Genomic DNA, 17957 nt, shown 5'->3' with positions numbered 1-17957 from the left:
CACTGAAGGAATAACACAATCTCTCATGAAGGAAAGTCCAAGTCTTTTTTTAAATTATTTTTTTCCCAAAGCCCACCAATGGGTAAAGCTTTTCTACAAAAAAATGAACCCATTTTGGAATGAACCAAAAAAATAAAACCCTGCAGAAGTAGCACAATGTAGAGATAATTTTTTAATCTCTTGCTTATTGCTGGTACTTATAGCACTGCAGTTTTATTCTGCAGTAATAGTTCACTATTTCTGCATAAACTGAATTAGTGGTCAGAACTGATGATCACTCCTCTGTGGATGTATAAGCTTATAGGAGATGTCATTGAAGCACACTTAAACAGTTAATGGTGGGGCAGAGACGGCTTAAAGTAACTGTTAGATCTGTTCTGTTTTCTAAAGTAAAATGGCAGGCTGCATTTTGATCATTATTTAATTTCATGTATTTTATGCAGTTGAAGTGTCAGTCACAGGGTTTATGATGGCAGGAACTGCATTTATGAGTCTTACACTTTCAAACATCTTTTTTTTCTGGAGAGAAGAAAAGTGTAGGATGACAAAATAGAAAGAAAGTGGTGTCATCTCACTGAATTTGTTTATGTGTTAGCAAATAAACACCCATTTGATTTAATTATGCTGTATTTTGAATAAATGAAACAATTGTCTGAGATGAGAAACCACTTCATGTCCAAATTTACTGAGAATTTTTGAGAGACTTCCCTACATAAAGATTCTGTGTGGCAGCAAAATTGACAAAAAAATTTAGTTTTGAAATAATTGAAGTAATATACCTGAATGCACACATTTCTCCATTCTATGGCTTTTGAGAACATAGCTAAGAAAATGGCAATTTGAAAGAAAATAAAACTTGGCTGAAATTCCCAGTTTGTAGCTCTGTCCACTGAAACAAGGATAACCTGAATTCAGTCGTGATTTGGAATGAGTTCCTGAGTTTTTGGAAATGATAAAACTGATGTGGATGTGGTACAGTTTTTCAAGTCAGTGTGTTGATTTAGTAGGACTAGGAGAAAATATACTGTCTTGGTAAGGCATTGGCAGAAAAAATATGATTGTTAACTTTCTTTCTTCCTTGCTAGACTTGTGACCCCAGTTCTACTTGTCACTGTCTCAGTTTTCGGTATCAAAAGGCTTAAATCTTTCTGATTTTGGAAATCTGTCACAAAAACCCCTGCCAGCTCCCCCCAGAAAAATAAAATCAACTTTCAGAGTGATGCATGCTTTTGTCGTGGTGAACCTGCACACGAGTTTTCTGGATCAGCCAACTCATGAAACCCAGAATCTGCAGCCAAAGTAGACACATTACCCCCTTGAGCCTCTTCTGAGTCCTTAAATTCAAAATTTGGTTTGGCACAGTGCTTGAATGCCATCCCAAAAATGTGCACAGTGGACATGGCAGTATCTTTCTTTAACTAGAACCCAGATATCAACACAAGTGGAAATGTTCATATCCTCTTTCAGCCTGAAGCATTTTCCAGATAGGAATTAATTTATAATGAAAACTCTGATAGTCTTAATTTTTTAGAAGATAAATGACTGCTAATTAGTTACAATAATTTGAAATCTTATAGCTCTTTTCTCTGTGGATATCAAAACACTTCACTAAGATGGGTAAGTATTATTATCTAATTTTTCACAGGAGATAACTGAGACAGCCAGAGGTGAAATGGCTGATACAAATTGTACACGTCATTACTGGATTTGGAATTAGAATTCAGGTCTCTGAACACTCCACTATCTATTTATGCAAATAGTCTATAACTATTTCTTCAACTTCAGTGATATCAGTTGTTAAAACTGATTAAAACCCCAAGAATTTAATTGAAATACATTGAGATACATTGCAATTGTTTTCTTTTCCTTTGTTTTCTAAATGTAAAACTTTCTGCTTGTCTATTTTCAAGTTTTTCTCAGCATTCCTAAGGGATAAAAGCTCATTTGTAATTCATATGTGAAATTGTGCAGGAAAGTCAGATTCTGGCAGGTACTCAGGACTTTGGGATGAAGGTTGGCTACATAATAACAAGAATGACATATCTGAAATATTTCTTTGTCCTCCTTGTCCTTTTCATGGGTGACACTATGTTAGGAAACTTTGCCTTTCCTGAAATATTGGAAAAGCCTAAAATTCCTCAAAATATTTTTTCCAAACAGATTCTGACCCAAAGCTGGAAACAGGAAATGCATTTTTAGGGATTTCTTAGTGGTATCAAAGTCATGATTGCACATGAAGAGAGATTTGCTTGCATCCTGTCCATATTTCTTATTTTGAGTATTCATGTTTCTTTATATACAATTTCTGAATTTTCTGATTTCAGATGGTTTTTTTAGTGCTGCAAAATTGATACAAAGTTGCTCCAATGTGCATTTTCAGGTGTTTCATTTTGAAATGGAGAACAAATTTGAAATCAAAAGGCAGAAAAAATTTAGAGTAAGAGCAATGCTTATACTTTTTTGCTTCTTTTTGAGACTTGTAAAAATGTGTTTGGTTTTTATATGACAAATTTTGACCTTTTCCACTTCAGATGACAATAGTAACTACTGAAAATTGTAGCACCCTGAAAAAGATAGAAAGATGGTCTGAAAGATGAAAATCATGTGAGGAAGGGGTGTTATTAAACTGTTTATTTTTTTTAATTGTATTAACTTTTAAAATTTGTTTTCTATTATCATAAAATGTTTTGGAGGAAGTCCTTTTTTCTTAAAGATTCATCTCTCTTGCTTTTCCATTTAAGATATTAGGTGATCTCAGAATGTCTATCTCAGGATATTTTTGTGAAGTCCACCACAAAGGTGAAGGAATAACCTTGTTGTCTCACAAGCAGATCTCATCCCAGTATATTAAAGAGAAGCTCAAGACATTTAAATCATGTCAGTTCCCACCATTACAGTGTTCAGATGAAAGTCTTGCTGTGGTCAATTTATTTAGAGCCTGGAGTTCTAAAATGTGAGCCAATTAATTCACTACAAAGTAGGACATATCTTTGGGTTATCCATATTTGTGTACAGGCAGAAGACAAATAGCATCTTTGGGAATCTCAAAGCATTTGAGAGGAAATGAAAATGGTCTAAATGGCAGATAAAGGCAACAATACTAAAGGTTTGTCTTTACCACTGCCAGGGAGAGAGGACATACATCTTTTCCAATGGAGCAGAAATCAGAAGATGCACAGGCACATCCCAGGGGTGAGTATTTCTCCATTATATTGTGATTTCAGTACTGAACCTACAGTAACTTCTGGCTTCTTCCACCATTCACCCCTTTCTTACTTCATCTCCAGTTCCTGCTCTTGGTGTTACCAAAATTTATTTTTACTCTGGTAATAGTGGACTTCTGGACTAAGCACTGTGCCTGCTGTTCCTGCTGTCCCTCAGCCCTCAAAGTCCCTTCCCTGAAATTTTTTGCGGCTTAGACCTGTCTCTGTAGTTAATACCGAAATCAGGTTTTTAACTCCACCAGACTCTTTCAGTCAGAGGCCAGTATTTTTCCTTTTATCATATTTTTCATCTTGAAATGTCTGTCCTGTGTCTATTTTGGATGTCCTACATGTCATCTAACACACCAAATCCAGGTAGCATGAGGAACAAATCCACTTTAGAAGGATTTTTTAATGCAATCCTGCATTACTTTTGGCACTTGTTTGATCTTCCTATTACACTTTTTTTTTTTTTCTGTTATAGGATATGTTTGTTTCTTTCCTTCCCCTAAGTTTTAAATTACTGTTTTTTGGAAGGAAACTTATTACACTTAATGCTAAACAGCAGGGAGTCTGCTGTTGGACAGAGGAGATTCTTTTACTGCTACAGAACTCTATTTAATATGACATGTATGAGCAAATTAGTCAAAAGAATTCATACCTAAGAGGGTGATCCCAGTTTTACTTTGCAAAAGAAAACAAAACAAGTGTTTCAAAGGAATCACCAACTGCAGAGGAACAGGAGGAAGAAGGGGAACAACTGGAATCAGAAATTGAGAGCATTTGAAAATGAAAAAAAAAAAATTGAAGAACTGGTGTCCACTGAGGAGATATTGGCACAAACTTAAAACCCCGAGTACTTTCTAGTTTTCATTGGTTTTACTGTTATTATTAGGAACAGCTTAACAACCTCAGACTGTAATCAGTTACAGTGATTGAGTATTTCTGCTCCCTTACAGTTGGTTTAGCTTTGCTCTTTGCCTGGCTGGTGTCTGATCCCTTTGCTCATTTCTCATGGCTCACCTAGGAGAGAAAACAGTCAGGACAGCATGAAATACTTAAAAAATAGATTTAACCTGAGATAACCAAATGGAAACTACTTTTAACGAGTGCTTATGACTACTTGGAAGTCAAGTTGACAGTATTGTGCATTGCAATCCAGTGAGGAACTACACTGGGTCACACATTAGCAGTTTGCTTTCTTGAGGACAGTGATGTCTTCTGGTAGTCCATTATATGTGGTTTTAATAATTGTTTTGTGTAACAATGTGCATTCAGTAGCTACTGAAAAGAGACACTTTAAAATTTGTTTGGTTTCTAAAGTGGAGACCTAAATACTAAGCTAACCTCAACCGAAATGCTTTGGTAAATCTTAAAAATTTTAAACCCAGTATTTTTCAAATGGTCTCAAAAATTTTTTTGTTTAAATTCTTCAATTTTGAATATTTACAGTGAAATTTTTAAAAGCCTAAGGGAGTATTTGTTGCAGACAGTTCCAGGACAAATAGTTACTAAGACTTGGGACCCTTGTTTTGAGCTATGAAGTATTGATTGCTCTGTCAAAGGGGGCAAAGAATTGTGACTCCTTCCCTTTTATAGTTAGGTGCGAATATCAGAACTAACACAAAACGTATCGTGAGTATAAATTTCTGTTATGTTCCCACTTCTGAGGTGCAGAACACAATTTGGATGAACAAGATAATAGTCAAGTATCCTCAGGATCACACAAAAGGCCTGAGGAGGCAAAAAAGAGAATCCCAGAAACCTTCTTCTACTCGTATGAAGATGTATTTTCAGGACCATATGCCACTGATGACACTGAGATACCCACTGACCTTCTTACTTTGAAGTATCCTTTCTGTTGGGCTTGTGCAAATTCAAAGCTAATGATATTTTTTATATGTTCTCAAGATTGTATTGGTCTAATTTGGAGTAGCCTATGTGGCATTAGTGGGATACCTTTGGTTGAGACACAGGTAAAAATCCTGGCCAATTATTCTGGGTTCTGGGTGAATTTAATCTTAAGTTTTGTCTTGACCTCATAAACATTTCTTACTGGGTGTAGTGCTTGCTAGCATAATTACTCCTGTAGAACTAGATCATGGAGAAGCTGGTGGGACCAGGCAGAAGACTGGTATAAGAATATGCCCTGCAAAGCTCTCCCTTTCTCTGTAGCCATATTGGTGTTCCCCAAGAAGCTGAGGGGAGGGCAGAAGAGCTCCTGTGTACCTCGTAAGGGAGAAGTGGGAAAGGAACCCAGTAGATTTGCATTCTGGTGCTTGGAAGATCTAAACTAGTAGAATGAAGGAAGTGGTGCCCATCAGTTAAGAGCTACAATAAACAGTTTGGTAGGAATGGTCAAGTAGGATAGGATAGGATATGATACGTGACTTTCATATATGCTGGTGGTTTTCTCTGCAGACACAGTTCAGTTGCTATCAAAGACTGGATTTTCCCTTTTTTACATCTGCCTGTAAACAATTAAGAAGTGAGCTTGAAAACTTGCTTGGTTTGATCCCTTATCTGTAGAACAGTTCCTGGTAATCTGATGCACATCTCTTACATTTTGTCTGAAAAGAGAACATAGACAAAATATGAATTCCTTGCAGCTCCAAATGATCCAATAGAAACAAGAGCTGTACCCATAGTGGAGATGAAAAGAAGGGATAAGAACTTTGGAAGGCCTTTACTTGTACCTTCCTTTCAGTTATAGAGTCAAGATATATTTTACTTTCACTGTATACTGAAGAAAATTATCTCCTGCCATCAGGCTTAGTCACTAGTTTCAGTATTCCCATTTCAGTTTCTGTTTAAGCATTTCTATCCACTTAGTAAACTGTCTAGAAAGTCAGTGTCTGATCTTTTCCTTATTGGACTGTTCCCAGACAGTCTTTTGGATATGACTGTACCAGGCCAGTAAACCTGATGATAATGGACAGACATACTGTGGGGTATATAGCAGGCAACCAGGTGGTGCTCCAGAACCTGAGAACTAAGTATCAGAAATACGTCCGGAGCAGCCGTGGCGGTGGAATTGGGTTTATCACAGTATGGCTTTTGTTTCTTGTTTAAGAGGTTTAGTCGCTTTCTGGTGAAAAAATGTTTGCTTGGTTGTGGTTGCCGGATATGAGAGATGTGTACATTTGCACATGCATATACATAAGAAAGTATGGTATTGATTAAAGGAATGTGTGGACCATGCAGCATGGATTTCTTATCCCATCAATATAACTGGCAGAGAACAAGTATCTGCCCACCTTAGTCCCAGGCTCAGTTACCTAAAAGGACTGACCAGTCCAGCTGGGATTAATTTTTAGCTCTTTTACATTATTATTTAAATCTTTTGGCTCATAGCAATTATTTTATATTTTTTTCAACACTTCATCTGTCCTAATCACAACTGATACTAATATAGAGTTTTACTTGCAATTAAAATTGAGAAAGTCAAGCTCCCACACAAATGAAGCAAAAAAGTATCTGGTTTCACTCTAATAAACTTATCAAGAGCTTGGAGTCTCAAGTTCTGTCTCTGAATTTGAAGCACCTTACCCTGTGAAAGCTCTGCCATCTCAGTTTTATTGCACATGAGCAAGGCTTTCCGACTACCAGCCTCAGACTGTCCTGCTTCATTGTAAGCAGCTTTTTCTGGGGAATCAGTGTACATTTTTACACCTTCAGAGTAGTGTCATTTAGGATGCCTTTTCTGCAGCTGTCTGCTGAAGTAGATGGCTGCTAACACAAATGCTGCTTTGGAAAGATTAGCTAGTGGGTTGAGTGAGGTAGGAATAGTAAAAGGATGCATCACAAAGCAGATTGTTTCACTGTTTGTCATGATTCTGCAATGTATGTGTGATACACCATTTTGTGTGCATAGTGGCTTCCTTCTGATACTGAGCAATAGGTTGGCAGTTGATCAGAATAAACACACAGAACAATGCAATCTAGTATTTATGGCAGTATATTTTGACCAATGAGTGAGTGAACACAATAACTCAATAACTAGCAGGGTAAAAGCAAAGGTGTTATTGCAGCGTGCTACCGGACTTCTGCTTTTTCAAGGCACACCCTAATAAGGAGTACTTTGCAGTAGGAGAAAAAGGAAAGAAGCCAAACATTGTCATCTACACATATCCTTCGGTGAGGCCTTACAGAATACTGAAAGGTAGTGTAAAAAGTTCTATTTTCGTTTTATACAGATGGGCTGGTGTTTAAAGATCCCAGCAGATGGAGTAGTGTATCATTTTTAGTTTAGAAGGAAATAGAATGTTTTGGTCCTTCACAGCAGAAATAGAAAACGCTATTTTTTTTTCAAGTTTTTTTTCATTATTGCATGGGAAGGAACTTTTATTTGATAGAAATAGCCAACCTAAAGCCATTACCTATTAAAAAAAAAAAAAAACCTCAGTGAAAGCTGAGCTCCTTCTGAGTGGATTTTTGTTTCTACCTCTTTCCTGTGATTGTGTATTGGGGCTTGTGCATTTCTTTAGGTGGAACAGAAGTAGCCTATGTTTTTGGTGATTTCAACCGTACTGGCACTTTGCTGGCCAGTGTTGGAAGCAGCCCTGACTACATGTTGACTATCTGGGACTGGAAACAAGAAGAGACTCTGTTGAGGTCAAAAGCTTTTGCACAGGATGTGTACAAGGTCATGTTTTCTGCAGAGAATGAAGAGCATCTAACTTCAGCTGGATCAGGACACATCAGGTAGGTTTGCTGATTAGGATTAAAACATAACACCTCTGCAATCATAAAACATAGGAGATGACTAACAAGATTGTATCATTAGCAAACATGTACCAGTGAGGATTGCTGTATTACCTGGCCCTTGCAATTACAAAAATGAGGAATTTCAAATCCTTCAGCCAGTCAAATAAATCTTTCAATATCTTTGCTGTCCAAATAGGAAGATGCTTGATGTTAAATGTCAGTACCTCTGGCTCCATTCTTGTGATTTCAACAAGTGCTTGGGAAGAAGTAACATGTCTTCTAGCTGGTAACATAGGTTGTATGTCTACTGTGCCTTCTGGGCTTTCTACCTTTGATTTCTTGAGCTCAATTTCAAGCTTTGATTTCAAGAACTCTGCTCTTTGGACAGCCATTAGAGCTGGTGGCCAAATCATGGATCAGAAATCCTCTGATCACACCAAAAGCCTGCAAAAGATGTTTCCATACATTCCCTTCCCTGATAAGTTCATGGGTCCTTTGATAAAAAAAAGCCAAACACCAAACAGCTTTAAACTTCCTTTTTGTGTTCTGTGTTTATCCAGTACTTGAATGTTAACACAGCAGAGACTTATGCTAAGAGTGGGATTCTGTTGTAATAAAAATGATATTTTTAAAATTATAATGTGTCTAAAGTTTATTTGAATTTTTATGGGGAAATCAGATCAAAATCTGAGATTTGCTTTACAGTTTGGTTGCAAGGTGGGTCTGAAATAGCAAATGATTTATTTAGACACAGAACAAATGTGGTTTAGAATGCATTATTTATGATTATCTGACATTATTATCTGACAAAACAAAATCTCTTACAAACTTTCCTTTGATCTAAAATACTACAAATAAACTCTGACATAGCTTTTATTACATGATAAATGTGACCTTTCACCTAAATGTGGACTCAAATTATGATTTCCAACAGTTATCTTAAAAGTAATGTCTCCTGCACACACAGGAGACATTAATATTTAGGATAAAGCCTTTGGCTCTGTGAGATTTTATAGTACAGTTTAATTCCACAAGAGGACTTGGATGACATTCAGTGAAGACCTCAATCCCTTGGATTTACAAAACTGAGCATCATACACTCCACAGCAATAATAAAATAGGTATGCCTAACTATGCGTATGGGTTGTAGCTGGAAAAATGTGGCTGTGGAATTTACACTACTTAATTTTAAATAGTAGTTTAGTCTTCATTCTGCCGATTCCAAATCTTTTTCCTAGCTTTTTCATAGGAGTAGTATAGGGAAATGTTTGTGTAGTTGTAAAGCTTTATGTCATTTTCAAAAGAAAAAAACCCCAAGTTCTCCTGCAAAAAAGAGTAATACATGAGTGGCCCTTGCCTCATGGCAAGGCATGCCTGGTAAGAGTATTGCAATGTCTAAGAGGGACTGAACAGCATATAGGAAATCTTGTATCAGAGAGAGGTGTGTTTTTCTGTACTCAGGTTCTGGAAGATGGCTCTCACATTAACTGGTCTGAAGTTACAAGGAGCTTTGGGCAGGTTTGGAAAAACAGCAGTGTCTGATATTATAGGTTTTGTGGAGCTTCCTGATGGAAAGGTAAGTAAGAAAAAGTGACAAAAAGAAAAAATATTATGTATCCTTTTAGGCTTTGATATAAAGTCTGCTTTGTAAGTTAGGCTTTGTAAGTTAAAAATGTTTTTAATCAGGCCCACGATGCACTGTTTGAAAAGAAAACATTGCCATCAATTGCCCAAACCCTGTCTTGCTTTGTAATAATTGGAAAATAGTTAGTATTGTAATTCACAGAGAAAAGATCTGTGTTGGCTTAGAGCTGAGTGTCTTCTAATGTGAAAACATTAGTGTACAGAAATACAAAGAGACAGTTGGTCGTAAGCTTTAACCATTTCACTGCATGCAAATTATGTCACATTGCTAAATTTGAACCTCCTCAACCTTTACATCTTCTCTTGCAAATGTCTGTACTTTGCCATTGATTTCATGCTTTCATAGAAGGAAGGCACAAGTGTTGACTAGGTTCTTGCCTGTATTTGTGCACGACTACATGCAGGTGCTTATATACTTATCTTCATTTGCATTGAAGGTTGTCTCAGGAACTGAGTGGGGCAATTTGCTGCTTTGGGAAGGTGGCCTCATTAAAGTAGAGCTCTGTCAAGTTGGACACAAGCCCTGTCATGAAGGCCCTATCAACCAGTTAGTTTTTGATGAAGGAGACCTTTACTCTGTTGGAAAAGATGGTTACATTCGGGTGAGTTTTTCTTTCGCTCTGCCTTTAGGTGTGCAAATGTATGGTCAGCAGGTAAACATTACATATTTCTTTACCAGGTTTGTGGAGGAAATTTTGGAGTGCAGTTTCTTTCTGAAAATTATTTTTTAGAACAAACAAAATAAGAGCACATCTCCACGGTGTATCTGTCTGAATTGGATAGTGTGGCATCCAGTTTTCCTTGTTTAATAGTAATAAATAAATCAGCTTTTACTTTAGTACAATGAAAATAATCTTTAGTGGTTTTCTAACTTTCTAACTAGTCAGGTTTTGTTCTTGACTGCATTCTATCATTTTATAATTTTCAGGCTTATTAACACATAGTGTTATCTAAAATAAAAATAATAAAGTACAGGAATATTTGAAAATAATTTTCTGAATGTTTAAAAGCTCAGATTATTAATGTTAAAATGACACAGAAATTAACTAGCATCTCAGAGATACATATCCTGAAATAGGGGAAAATTAAAAGAAAAAGGATCCTGAAGTTAACAAATAATTCTATAAATTAAGATCAAAATGTTTTCCTTATGCATAACACCACTGTTTGATCTCACCTGTCAATGATCAAGAATTTTGCCATCTTATTTCCCTGCTCTTTAAAGAGGGACGTGATGTGTCTTCAGCTGATGTGTGAAATGACCCAGATAATCAATGGGAAACTGACCTACAGACAGTGGAGGGTTTCATACACTGCTGTTGTTGTTATTGTGTTTTATAGGTTGGTGTTATCCCCTTAGGAAAATTCAGATGATTATAAGCGTGCTAACTGATATATTGTCCTTAGACTACGGAGCAGAACATGGAAGGGTTAGATTTCCTATTATTTTGTGCTGCCTCAGTATGAACCATGCTGAGTGCCCATAGATACCATTTATTCTGCATAGTTCTGATGCTGCAATGTGTAGCTCTGCTATTGTCAGGGCTGAATTGAAGCTCCTGTCACTGTTCTAGGTTATTTTCAAAGCAGTGATTTTGCTTTCTTAAAATTTTGATTTTCCATATTTATTGTGTATGAAAACAACCTGGTCTTATTAAAAAAAAAAAAAAAGCTTATTTTTTCCCCCTTTTTTTTAAATGCTTCCAATGCCATGAAGATGTGGAACTTTGAGGTAGTAGATACTGCTGATGCTATGGATAGCACAGGGTTAATGGAGATGGAGCCTATGAATGAACTTTGGCTTGGCAAGAATGTTAGCCTGAATTTCATGACAAAAATTCTTGACCATGGACAGCCCTTTTGGTATGCTCAGGTAAGACACACTCAGGTACATGCATCCCTGTGGAGAAACACAAAATGAGAGAAGGGATGGTAAGTAACAGCAGGAGGAGTCCATTGCAAATCAGGGTGTTTCTTTTTGGTAGAATTCAGTTGTCTTCTGGATATACAGAAAATCATCTTCTTATCTACCTACCTACCTACCTACAGATTTAAATTTTTTTTAAACACTGAAACAGGCTTCCTAGAGGGATGGTTTAAGTTCCAAGCCTGTCAATGTTTAAGAAGCATGTAATAGAGACCCTTAATAATATATTTTAACTTTTGGTCAGGTCTGAAGTGATCAAGCATTTGGACAAGATGATCCTTTTAGGTCCCTTCCAACTGAGTTATCCTTTCTTATGCTGTGCTGTATTTTTAGTGTACAGTAATGTGTGAGACTCCGCCACAAGAACAGGAGAATGCCAAAAGGTATTGTCCAAGTTCTATTATCTTAGAGTGATGGATGGGATTCATAAGACCAACATCATTGCATTTCTGTTTCACAGTGATAATCACTAAGGAGTTTTTAAGAAATCACCATGTGCAGTTTTATTTCCCAATTGAGTCTGAAAATGTTCAATTAATGTTTTTTTCTTCTTCAGGATACAAATGGAGCAATATGGAAGCTGGATTTGACTTTTTCAAATATGGTAATTTTGAGGATTTTTTATTCTGATTTCTTCAGTTCACTGGCAATAGGAACCATATCCTATTACATCCTGTAAATAACCTAGTTGCACGTGGAATGAAATTCGTGTTTTATGAAGTTGCATGGAAGAAAATTGTAGCATTGAAGCAGATCTTTTATTTCATAAAAATTTTCAAATGTAATTGATTGCAATGATTGTGCAGGATGATATAGAGGAATTTGATTTTTGATTCCTGAAATTTCAGCTGCCAAATTCAAGTTACTTTAAAGGAGTTTGTTTCTGATAAACTGGTAATGAATGTTGCATGAATGCAGGAAATGAGTTCAAGGAGTGTTGTTATATCTTCTATAGATAGGTGTTTGAGCCAATCCTTACTGTAGTCTTTAAATGACAGAAAGAACTAGAAAAAAACAAGAAGATGAAACACACTTGAAGTGTTTTACCCTACTGGTAACTAGTGTTACTGCTGGAGATGTTTTTGATGGAAAAATAGATGACAGAGGTGAAAAAAGGGGCATTTAATTTTTGCTCTATAACATAACAAAGTAAATAGGAACAATCCCTTGCAGGGAATAAAATTTAAATGTGAAAAGTAAAATACATTCCAAGAATTTTATGGTAAATAAAAGATGTATACTATACAAACAAATGCAAATGCAAATAAAAAAAAAAAAAAAAAAAAAAAAAAAAAAAAAAAAAAAAGGTAGTGAAGTCTGTAATTCCTTGGATGATGAAATTATTTCCCAGGCAGCATAAGCCCAAACTGGAGACCACAAGTGTAAAATGCAGCAGAATTTCTCTTCTGTTTTGTACTGCAGACCCAGGACCCAGAGTGTGTGTGTACCTTCCACTCTGGGGGGATCGAGGCCATCAGTGTCTCCCCCTTTACGCGCCTGATGGCCACCACGGCTCTTGACAGTAAGTACACTGCTCCTTTTCTCTCATGCCACTGCCATTATTGCTTTTGAAGGGCAGTGATGCTTGGTTTGGAACTACTGTGTTTTGTATTTGTGCATTTGGTCTTGCAAAGTCACTTTAAGTCACGGAATTGTTTTTCCTGGGATCAGTTCTGTAATAGTTAAGGGCACATCATTAATGTTTTGAAACAATGCATTAAGACTGCTTCATCTTAAAAACCTGAGATTTCAGCAACAGACATTTTTAATGGGAAACGTTGTAAATTATTTGTTCTGAATGAATGGCTTTATTTATTTTTTGTGTATGAAAAGGTGAGACATCTGGTTTGAGTAACAGCACTTGTATTCAGTCCTGGGGCTTAATAAATGTTGGGATTTTTATTTTGTAAGGAATTGCATACACCTCCAGCATTGTGTAAGCTATTGCAAATATTAATGTTTGTGCCTTTCTTAGAAAATGCTTTAGCTATTATGCTCTCAACAACAGATAACAAGTAATTACAGACATATTCATTTAACTTGTATAAATATTGCTGTTTAGGCCTCTCACTGTTAGCTTTATTGTGCTTTGAAAGAAGAACTACTGGCCAGAACACTAACAATGTCATTTACACTGTTCAGAAAACACTACAAGGTCTTCTAATACAATTCTTGTCAGTACTGTCTTGTAATTTGTCTGTGTTATACAGTGCACACATTCTTTTAGCCTGAAGACAAACTCCTACTAGTTGAGCAAACAACATTTCATATATATGCCAGTTGGAATGGAATTTTAGCAATGAGTATGTGTGCCTATGAATCTATTAATTTTCCCCCTGATGCAATTGGAGCTTTTGTGGACAATCTCCTGTATTTTCCTCCCTTTAAATGTTTTCCTTCCTAGGCAGTCCCAAGTATTAGCTTGTCATCTTTTCCTATGTTGTCAATACAGATTTTCCTTAGAGTATGCCACAATTCTGTGCTCACTTGGAAATTACATGTGGATTGTCAGCCTGGGACTTCTTACTACAATCCTCAGCCTCGACAACTCTTAGTTCTGTTTAAGCTGGAGAGTGAAGAAATCACGTATTTTGTTCATGAGCACCATGCTAGCTGCTGTACTCTGTAACCATCAGTCATCTTTCCAGGCTGGCATTTTGTTACTCAAAAGGGAAAACGTGCATTTTATCCAGATTTTAATGCAAATAAATAGACATTTCTCCATAAATCCTAACAATGTAAGTGATATTGCTAGCAGTAAATTCTTACTGTCTCCTTTCCACGCAGGGTCAGTGTGCATCTATGATTTTGGCAGCAACAGCCAGCTGAGAGTAATCAAGTTTAAACAGGGAGGAACAGCGCTGACATGGGCACCGGCTGTTGTGAGTTTTTCCTTGCATGTTAGCAAAAATTCATCAAGGAGCCTGTGAGCCTGCCAGCATCCAGGAAGCTGCTCACCAAACAAGCCATTAGAGAGCACTTGTTAGGCCACTGTGGGATTCACTGTAGCAGGATGTAGAAGTTTGTGGGGTAATATGTTTGTATACAGTATGGGAACAGTTTAACTTTACTGTGGGTTATCAGGTATCCTACTTTGTGCCTTCCTAAGATTTTAAAATCAGATCTCAGTGTGCAGTAGGGGAAGTAGTCTGAGTCTGTAGACTAACAGCTTCTATTTAACCCACACAGAGCAATTGTCAATTAACATGAGTTAGTTAACACATTTTGTAATGACAGCCCAGACAAATCACAAACATTTGGAGATAAATCATTAAAAACTGTTGCCAGAACTGATCATTTGTGGAGTGTGGAGTCTATCACTTGTAGACATATTTGCTAATTTTAATTAAAATAGTGTCTAGTTATGTTCTTGAGAAAACATAGCAAGCCTGGTGGGTTAATTACAAGCAATCTAGGAGGAAAATAATTACTTGAATGTTCAGGGTGAGGGTTCCACTGGGAGAGTGCCTTTATTTTATAAAAAGTATTATTTTATAAAAATATGATTCTGGCCATGTAGGCTTTCAGAGATGCTGTTAAGTGGTGATCTGTACCTTCATGAAGTAAGCTGTCTGCCCCAATGAATTGCACAGCATCACAAAACTGACTCAGTTCAGTTTTACAAAAGTTACTAGTAAACACAATCTGAAAAACAAAGGGTACTTAGTCTATCTAGCTACATTAAAATTGCATTAGATACTTGGTCACAGTTTAAAGTGTGCAAAAGTATTTTAGAATCTGTGCAATTAATCTTAGAAAACTTAGTCCAACATACTTGGAAGCATCTGTAAACCATAATCTCATAGGCAAGCTAGCAGCAAATTTGTTAGATAAGTGAACAACAACAATTCGGCTTGTAATTGACTTCAAGACACTCAAATGACCAAAAACCAGCTAAATCCACAAGTGCAGCTATGTCCAGCTAAAACGCAGGCCTGTTTCTGCTAACCTTTATCACAGTTCAAGCCTGCCTTAATTGTTAGCAATTGGCTTACCTCCAGGATTTATGGTAAAGACTCCTCCTCCTTTCCATCTCAGGTGGCAGTCCCTGTTGCCTGCTGTACTTTATATGGAGTCAGCCAGACCCAAGCCTGTGCCCTGACCTCTTCAAAAATCATACTTAGGTTTGGTGCCCCATATTATATTCAGGGTAATATAATTCCTTTTTTGAGTTCCAACTCTTCTGCTTAAGAAGCTACCGATATGTATCTTTATGTCAGTATGAATTACCTCTTCCTCAGACATTACAACCACATGCTCATTAACATCTTCAGTCTCAACAGCATGTTATCATTAAAAAAACCAAAACACAATCCAACCCCAAAAATAGGCCCCAGTCCTTTCTCTTCTTTTATGGTACTGTACTAGAGAGAATAAGCAACATTTCCCATGTATGAAATATTCTTTGTGCTTTAGCAACACTTCCATGTAAGGTGAGTTCCAGAGTGTGTGCCAGATGGATTATTCTTCTACGCTCTCAGATGTACCCTGTGATTTTTTTTTCTTCATTTCACTTAAAGGTAAACCCTGAAGGAGGTCAGATTGCTGTGGGGTTTGAAGATGGTGTTGTCCGCATAATTGAGGTTTATGATCCCAAACTGCTGCCTGGTCATGAAGGAGAAGCCGATGAGATTGCAGAGATAAATCTGAAACAAGTTTTTAAACCTCATGGTGCTGCTGTTACAGCCCTGGCATATGAACCTAAGGGAGATGTATTTGCCACAGGGGTATGTACCATTTAGTTTGGTTGTTTTTATTAAGCCACAAATGTAGAGCTTTTTAAAAGAGATAAGGTGAAGTTTGTTTACTGACAACACAGTTTTACTTCTGTTGCTCAGGCTGATTGCTTGTTGTAGTTCTCTGTGCTGGGACAAGGGTCTGTTTGCATTCACATCTGTTTTTCTAAAGGAAAGCAACCATGCACTTCACACAATTCATTTTGTGAATTACTGGACTGTTTAGTGTGAATTCTGTAATCCCCTTTGAAGATGGATTTGGTTCATTTTGGAATTAGTTTAGTAGGATCTTGGAATTAGTAAAAGCAAGTCCATTGGCAGCAATCCAGCTGCTAACCAGCACTGCTTGGCCTTACCACAGGGTCAGTCAGTCAGTTTGTCATCATGCTGGTAGTCTTTGAGATGGTTACCAGTTAATGGATTGTCTCTTTTTAAAAACTAGTCCTTACCCATGATCAGTGCAATTTGCAGTTACATGTTCCTTGGGCTGAATTGCCATGCATTTATTTCATTTAATGTAGGATTTAAGCTACAATGAATCATGTTGTATACCAGTTCTGGATTTTCTTGTTATCTGGGGAAATCAGCTTGTGCTGCCTTATCTGAAAAATCAGGCCTGAGCCTGAGATTTAAAAGAGCTCCTGGGGCAATGGGCAGAAAGCACATGACTGGGGATGCCAGAGGAGGCCCATGAGAGCAATTAAGAGCTATGGGTGCAACATGTTTCTTGGAGCAACATGGGCAGGATTTTTATTTCCTCCCAGTAATTATCATGGAAATCCAGTCCTAAGTTCCCCTGTTTAAACACACAAAAAAATGGGAGTATATGTTTATGTCATAAAGTGCTTAGTTTTTTGAATTTTCGGTCAGCTTTGATTCAGTCATCATGTTTGTTTGTTTGTTTGTTTGTTTGCTCTCCTCAGAGTAAAGACAAAACAGTTTTCTTTTTTGCAATTGAGGATGAATACAAGCCAATTGGATTCATCTGTGTCCCTGGGCCTGTACAGGCATTACACTGGTCTCCACCTTCTCATGTGAGTAATGCATATTTGTTTTCTTTCCTTCCCAGCAGTGTTAATATATCATTTAAAAAAGAATTCCCCATGCAAATAGATGAAGACCCATGACTAGTCACATCCTCTAAAGGCAATACAAATAATGTTTTGCTACTTTGCTCTTCATGCTGCTTCAGCATGACAGATTCTAAAAGGTTCAGTCACTATGGATGTGTTTTGGGTTTTGCATAATGCAAACCACAAGACTGTGGTGTGCTTTTTGAGGCCTTGACTTGAAGAAACAACCTTATTCCTTAGCTTTTGGAAGGTCTGATTCTCTTTGACAAAGAAGTTATTTGGGCATCACTGTCTGTGACTCTTGCCCATATTAAAACAGGATTTCAAAAAACTTTTTGATGATATTAAGAAAGATTTTGGGTGCTTCTTGAAATTCACATTCTGTGTTTGAAATGTGTCAGGACATATCAAAATAGATTTCTGCTAGTATTTAAAAGTGTTCTAGGGTTAGGGTAGCATCTCAAATTTTGTTTGGTCCAGTATTCCTTATTTAGAGGAGAGACTATTCATTATATTTAGATGCTAGCAAGATATATTTTACAGGTGCATAGTGGCAAAGTGATGGTATTTTCACTTGTTAATTTGAACTGTTAAAAACTGGCAAAAGAAGTCTTTTTGGAGTGAAATCTATCTTACTTCAGAAAGAACAGATCTGAAAGTTGCATTT

The 17957-nt window shown here is 36.9% G+C and overlaps 1 protein-coding gene across 1 annotated transcript in view; it reads left to right on the top strand.

Annotated features, from left to right (window-relative positions):
- Positions 1-1613: 1613 nt before the first annotated feature.
- CFAP44 (cilia and flagella associated protein 44) overlaps positions 1614-17957 on the top strand; it is a 38386-nt gene continuing 22042 nt past the window's right edge. Inside the window, exons 1-13 of the mRNA XM_066206898.1 lie at positions 1614-1617; positions 4881-5052; positions 6089-6251; positions 7263-7365; positions 7691-7907; positions 9372-9486; positions 9992-10156; positions 11272-11427; positions 12038-12085; positions 12904-13003; positions 14269-14363; positions 16002-16208; positions 17141-17251. Of these exons, the coding sequence (XP_066062995.1) occupies positions 1614-1617; positions 4881-5052; positions 6089-6251; positions 7263-7365; positions 7691-7907; positions 9372-9486; positions 9992-10156; positions 11272-11427; positions 12038-12085; positions 12904-13003; positions 14269-14363; positions 16002-16208; positions 17141-17251 (1656 nt within the window). The remainder of the gene's footprint in view (positions 1618-4880; positions 5053-6088; positions 6252-7262; positions 7366-7690; positions 7908-9371; positions 9487-9991; positions 10157-11271; positions 11428-12037; positions 12086-12903; positions 13004-14268; positions 14364-16001; positions 16209-17140; positions 17252-17957) is intronic.

Source organism: Chamaea fasciata, unplaced genomic scaffold (genome assembly GCF_029207755.1).
Source record: "Chamaea fasciata isolate MVZ Bird 193981 ecotype frontalis unplaced genomic scaffold, bChaFas1.0.hap1 SCAF_2, whole genome shotgun sequence".
In the NCBI taxonomy this organism is placed as follows: domain Eukaryota; kingdom Metazoa; phylum Chordata; class Aves; order Passeriformes; family Sylviidae; genus Chamaea; species Chamaea fasciata.
Note: the sequence above shows the minus strand (reverse complement) of the source record. Positions and strands in the feature narration are given on the sequence as shown.